The sequence below is a fragment of the Lampetra planeri genome, chromosome 30 (genome assembly GCF_965212315.1).
Source record: "Lampetra planeri chromosome 30, kcLamPlan1.2.h2, whole genome shotgun sequence".
In the NCBI taxonomy this organism is placed as follows: domain Eukaryota; kingdom Metazoa; phylum Chordata; class Hyperoartia; order Petromyzontiformes; family Petromyzontidae; genus Lampetra; species Lampetra planeri.
The window spans coordinates 3,328,013-3,334,627 of NC_136136.1; the positions used below are offsets into that span (position 1 = coordinate 3,328,013).

The window sequence follows — 6,615 nt, forward strand, 5'->3', positions numbered from 1 at the left end:
GGTACGGCATGGAGTACACAGGGGATGGAGCCTGGAGTCAACGTAATTGTATTTCCCAGTTCCTTCTGCGCTCGCTCCACCCCATTTTTTCTGACCGTATTTTCCCTATCTGCAGGGGTGATGGGGGGGGGGAAAGACGATCTATTGAGCCAACTTTAATGTAAAGTTGCTATTCGGGACTTAGCCAATTGACGACCCGCCAAATTAACGTAGTTGTCCAAGTCTATCAGACACAATTCAGAGCAAAAGAGGGATATGATAGCAAATATGCAATTGCGTTTTTTCCCCCGACAGTTACCCGCCGACTGCTAATGAAATCCTTCCGAGTACGAACGCACGTCGGACAGCGATACCAAACCCGTGCATGTGCACGATTTGTATTCCTTTTTTTTTTTACGAACGACACGCCGCTTCTGGCACGACTATCTCCCGCAAACCTGTACGAGTCGCCCCCATGGATAAACCGGGACTCCGCAGTGCTTCAAAAGAAGCGAAATTAATCAAAAGTGCACCGCACCGCAAACACCAGCCCCCCTACCCGCAGCGCACACACCTCCCCCCAGGCTGCAGACACGCGCTCCGCTCACGGCGCTACAAGGCATTGGGTCTAGCCGGCTTCTCGCTCTCCAAGTCTTTGTCCTCCTCGCTCACTCCAGGACCAATGGCAGCAGTGCTCGATGCGCCAGCGCCCTCAGTCTCGCTGTCTGAAGAATCTGCCTGGGTAGAGACTGAAGTGACAGTGGGTGGAGGGAGACAGACGCTCAGCATTATCCCGATATTGCTATCGAAGAACCCGTCTGGAGCCTCTCTCGTGGAAGTGAAACCCTTCATGTTCGAGAATGATCCACGGAAGCTGATATCACAGAACTGTTTCCGAGATCCTTTGAAGTGACTTCTGGTTCATTCAGCAGAGAGAAACGCTTTCCCACCCACCATGCCGCTTGAGAGTATTGGTTGTCGAATGATTAACAAAACCGGTGTTGTAAACTCTCAGAACTGGAATGTAGGCAAGTGAAGTAGAGAACCAAATGTCAATTTTTGTCTGCAGTCATCGGTGACTTGGATTAAACAGACCATCAACTGATGACACTTGATTACTTGGTCCAATCGGCGTCGGCTAAATCCTGGATTCAAACCCGGGATTTCAGCTGTGCCAGCTGAACGCTCTGACCTCTAACCTCTGAGTCACCCCGGCCATCTCTGGGATACCCAGATACCAGACCTGGGGTCAATTACAATTGTGTCAATCGGAATGAATTGCAAATCAGAACGTGATTGTAATTGTTTGAGTTAACATTGCTTTCGTGATTGTAATTGACTCCGTGTCTGATAGATCAGAATCAGAATGTGTATTTATGCCGGAGGAATCCGATGAGCTATAATACTCGTTTTCACATTCGTCCAGTCGGGGCGGGTAGGAACGTTACGGCAACAGTACAAAAACATGATAGTCGTGCAAAGTACAGAAAGGAAAACAAGTCACCCAAACACATACAAATACAACTACACTATCCGTATCCTACCAGCAAAAGCCCACCGAGGCATTAACTTATTTTTCAAAAGCGACCTGGCCACAAATGATCGCTTAACAAAGTGGCCCATCATTCGGGCATTTATAGCACGAAAATAATCTAAATAATCCCAATGCATGCGTCTAAATGTGGAGGGGAAAACCAGAGGACCCGGAGATTTTGAACACCGGTGCCCAAGTTTCTCTCTGATGAGCAGCGGTAGCCTCTTGCGTGGCCCCTGACTCAGAGGCAGCTTCTTGGCTGTGGCTGGGATGGCTGTGGTGGGCTGGGGATGCACTCAACGCTCAAGTGGTAGAGGTCGTCATGCAGTGGCGAAGCAGTGCCGCCTGGATTTATATCGCGTCTACATACGACTGCATTTCAAGCCACTGTGTAGAACAGTGGGCATTTTTTTTTGAGAGAGACAGTCATAGCCAGAGGATAAAATGAAGGTCGTTGAGACTAGACCTGACCTTCAAGTCAACATATCTGACCTTCAAGGTCTGTTCTTACAGCCTCACCCAACTCGTTGAGTTTGACAACGAGGGTGTGTATATGGATGCCCCCCTCAATGTTAAGTGGTGCCCACCCCCTCCCCACTCCTTCCCACACAATGCAAGATGGGAGATGGTCCTGGAGACAGATATGGAGACAGACACAAATAGAAACGTACACAGAGAGGTGGAGAGACGTGGAGAGACGGACCGAGTCTGAGACACTCGGGGAAAGACATACATGGAGAGACACACAAGAGTGTCACGGATAGAAAATGCACAGGGGAGAGACAGCCATTGAAAGGCAGAGGTACAGACATTTGTGGAGTATCTGCCAACGTGAAGATTGCCCAAAATGCGTAAATGTGGCACGATGTGAGGCAGCAAGCGATGGCGGCTCTCGCTAGGACTGGAAATTCCACCATGATCCGCCAATCCTACTCCCGAGGCGCTGCGTTACAAGGTAGGCATGCATTGTGACTGAGCAGGTCAAAGGTCAGTAAAAATGTTTAACGCGTAGGCTTTCGCGATCAATATCAGCCATAAATACATGTTTTTTTGGGTTAGATCGCGTAAATATGGGTGGTGGCGGGTTTAACGACACATTTATATATTTACGCGATCTAAACCCCCCCAAAAAAACCTCTATTATGAATAAATACAAATGTTGGGAAAATGACCGAAAATGCAGGTGGGCATCAGCAACACACAGGTCTCTGGCACTACAACTGCCCACCTCTGCAGAGCTGACAAATAGAGCGTGGCCATGCGTCCTTACGGCAGTGCTCGCTCGAGCGGCTTACAGCCCGAGAGACACACGGGGCACAACACGTCAACGCAACAGAGCCCTGACTCACGATGTCAATGGATGCAATCGCGTGCGAGCGAGTGAGAGCACGAGTGAACGAGAGAAGAAGCGAGCAAGATATCCAGTGACTATGGAAGGTAGCGAGCAAGCGGACGGATGAGCAAGTGAGTGAATGAGCGAATGAGCAAGCCAATCAGAAGGCAAGATATCGACTAGGGCCGAACAAGCATCTGAGCGGGTCAGCAACCGAGCCAAAGAACGTGCCATCGAGTGAGTGAGCAAGGGACCCAGTGACTGAGCCAGGGAGCGAGTCAGCAGCCGAGCCAGGGAGTGAGTCAGCGAGTCAGTGGCCGAGCCAGGGAGTGAGTCAGCGAGTCAGCGGCCGAGCCAGGGAGCGAGTCAGCGAGTCAGCAGCCGAGCCAGGGAGTGAGTTAGCGAGTCAGCGGCCGAGCCAGGGAGTGAGTCAGCGAGTCAGCAGCCGAGCCAGGGAGTGAGTCAGCGAGTCAGCAGCCGAGCCAGGGAGTGAGTTAGCGAGTCAGCGGCCGAGCCAGGGAGTGAGTCAGCGAGTCAGCAGCCGAGCCAGGGAGTGAGTCAGCGAGTCAGCGACCGAGCCAGGGAGTGAGTCAGCGAGTCAGCGGCCGAGCCAGGGAGTGAGTTAGCGAGTCAGCGGCCGAGCCAGGGAGTGAGTCAGCGAGTCAGCAGCCGAGCCAGGGAGTGAGTCAGGGAGTCAGCGGCCGAGCCAGGGAGTGAGTCAGCGAGTCAGCGGCCGAGCCAGGGAGTGAGTCAGCGAGTCAGCGGCCGAGCCAGTGAGTGAGTTAGTGAGTCAGCAGCCGAGCCAGGGAGTGAGTCAGCGAGTCAGCGTCCGAGCCAGGGAGTGAGTCAGCGAGTCAGCAGCCGAGCCAGGGAGTGAGTTAGCAGCCGAGCCAGCAAGTGAGTTAGCAAGTCAGTGGCCGAGCCAGGGAGTGAGTCAGCGAGTCAGCGGCCGAGCCAGGGAGTGAGTTAGCGAGTCAGCAGCCGAGCCAGGGAGTGAGTCAGCGAGTCAGCGGCCGAGCCAGGGAGTCAATTAGCGAGTCAGCAGCCGAGCCAGGGAGTGAGTCAGCGAGTCAGCAGCCGAGCCAGGGAGTGAGTCAGCGAGTCAGCGGCCGAGCCAGGGAGTGCGTTAGCGAGTCAGCGGCCGAGCCAGGGAGTGAGTCAGCGAGTCAGTGGCCGAGCCAGGGAGTGAGTCAGCGAGTCAGCAGCCGAGCCAGCGAGTGAGTCAGCGAGTCAGTGGCCGAGCCAGGGAGTGAGTTAGCAGCTGAGCCAGGGAGCGAGTCAGCGGCCGAGCCTCACCCAGGCTGTGTCCGTCCCCACCCGCCTGGGACAGCAGTCGCTTCTGCGCACGTGGCTCGCGATCCTTGAGGCAGGGCGGGCCGCCCACGGAGGAGAAGCACAGCCTCTTGTCGAGGAACAGCACGAGAAGGATGAGGAGCAGGAGGACCCCGCTGGACACGGACAGCAGCACGATGGCTTGAGGCGTCACTGCAAGCACAGGAGAATTCGCGGAGTTCGCGGTGTCACCGTGTGCGCTGGCGTATGTGAGTCCGAGGTCAGAGGGCAGAGTGCTGGTGTTTTAATTCGGGATTCAGCCGAGTGTGAGCGTATCGTCCTTAGCAGGGGATGAAGTGACCAGATGGATGTTTGCATTTGTGCTAAGGCGGCGACGGCTTGAAAAAGCCCTGATCCATGAGTGGATAGATCCTGGCCGAGTATGATGATGACCTGTATACAGCGCTGAATGCAATCGCGCCTAATGAACCCATACGTGTACAGGTCTACTCGATGGAGTTATAATTTATTGAATGAAAGGGAATGTTGAGTAACCTCTGTGAACATGCGAATGGAAGGCGCAGGAGCACGTGAAACGTAAACTTGCGTTGCGTGCGCACCTGGAATTGCATTTGATGTACTTTCACTTTTAATCACTGGCAATTTGTCGACTGCAATTATGAGTCAATTTACAACCATTGAAAAGGGAGAGGTGTTTTTAATGGCTTGGGAAAATTTACCCAATGCTTGTTGAGTGAAATTGTCTTTTTTAATTAACGTTTAATTACAACGCAAACATTTTGTGCCGTTTTTGTTGTTGTTCAATAAGTGTAGGAAAACAAACATCGTGAATTTAAATATGTAATGATATGCAGAGAAGTATAAAAGGACTCCCTTCACCACTCCATCTAACAGCCCGCGTGAGAAACTTGACAATTAGTAAAGTGGGCCACCTGCAGGTACCACCCAAAACAGATGTTCAGCTCGGAGTGACGGTGTGGCTGAGCAGTTTTAGAAGGGCTCTTCTCTGGAATAATGAATCCATCAACAACAACAACCAGGCCTGCAGAGAATAATTCCACCTAGGCCTCAATGGCGGCTTCAGAAGGTGCCGAGGGAGGCTCAGAGGGGCCCTCACCTGGCGTTTTGCTGGGGCTTCCAAAAACGATAAATTAATTTTCATTTTATTTACTAAGTAAGGTCCACAGAGAACAAATAGCTATTTTGTTGGAAGCGACCTGGCCACAAATGATAGCCCAACGAAGTGGTTATCACGCGGAAATGTACAGCAGCCAAATACTATAAATGCATGTGTTTCTAATGTGGAGGGGGAAAAACGGAGGACCCGGAGAAAATCAATGCGACCACGGGGAGAACAGACCAACTCCAAATATACAGGCATCAGGGTCAGGATCGAACCCGTGCCCTCTTGCATACCAGGCGAGGGAGTTAACATCTTGCCACCATGGCAACCCTGACAATATCCACAATCCTCGACTAAATGATGGTGGTGTCACCACAATGCATGTACCAGACTAGGTGCACTCGGAGGCAACTTCAAGTGTCAGACTTGCTGGCAGTCTGTTTTTATGTAGGGCCTTGTTTTAATACCATGCCATTCAGGATCACGTACCCGTACCAACCCCCTTGGGAAGTTTATAGATCCGCCTCTGGGACAGACCCATGACGGGCACATGCACCACCTGTGCTCTCCACCACGCCACCGCATTTACGTTATAGCCGCCCGGCAGTCCGCTCGTTGTTGTGAGCGTTTCTGCTCCATCCTCCTTTGTTGTTTGAGGGCAACTGTCTCCAACTGCCCAGTAGCATCATTCCTAAAGCCTCCTCCATAGAGGCCGATCTTGAGACTGCCAGTACCAGTCCACTCAGCTCAAAATCCTCCTGAGTCAACAGAACATGCGGTGGCTGGGCATGCGGTGGCTGGGCATGCGGTGGCTGGGCATGCGGTGGCTGGGCATGCGGTGGCTGGGCATGCGGTGGCCGGGCATGCGGTGGCCGGGCATGCGGTGGCCGGGCATGCGGTGGCCGGGCATGCGGTGGCCGGGCACGCGGTGGCTGGGCACGCGGTGGCCGGGCAGGCGGTGGCCGGGCATGCGGTGGCCGGGCATGCGGTGGCCGGGCATGCGGTGGCTGGGGCATGCGGTGGCCGGGCATGCGGTGGCCGGGCATGCGGTGGCTGGGCATGCGGTGGCCGGGCATGCGGTGGCTGGGGCATGCGGTGGCTGGGGCATGCGGTGGCCGGGCAGGCGGTGGCCGGGCATGCGGTGGCTGGGCATGCGGTGGCCGGGCAGGCTGCGGCCGGGCATGCGGTGGCCTGGCATGCGGTGGCTGGGGCATGCGGTGGCCGGGCAGGCGGTGGCCGGGCATGCGGTGGCTGGGCATGCGGTGGCCGGGCAGGCGGTGGCCGGGCATGCGGTGGCTGGGGCATGCGGTGGCTGGGGCATGCGGTGGCTGGGGCATGCGGTGGCTGGGGCAT

The 6,615-nt window shown here is 54.6% G+C and overlaps 1 protein-coding gene across 1 annotated transcript; it reads right to left on the reverse strand.

Annotated features, from left to right (window-relative positions):
- Window positions 1–380: 380 nt before the first annotated feature.
- On the reverse strand, window positions 381–5,803 carry LOC144728735 (uncharacterized). The gene is made up of 3 exons (XM_078608341.1): window positions 5,752–5,803; window positions 4,143–4,331; window positions 381–728 (listed from the first exon to the last, which is right to left on the reverse strand). Exons 1-3 carry the CDS (start codon window positions 5,801–5,803, stop codon window positions 592–594), a joined length of 378 nt encoding a protein of 125 aa, XP_078464467.1. The 3' UTR covers window positions 381–591.
- Between the last annotated feature and the right edge of the window lie 812 nt (window positions 5,804–6,615).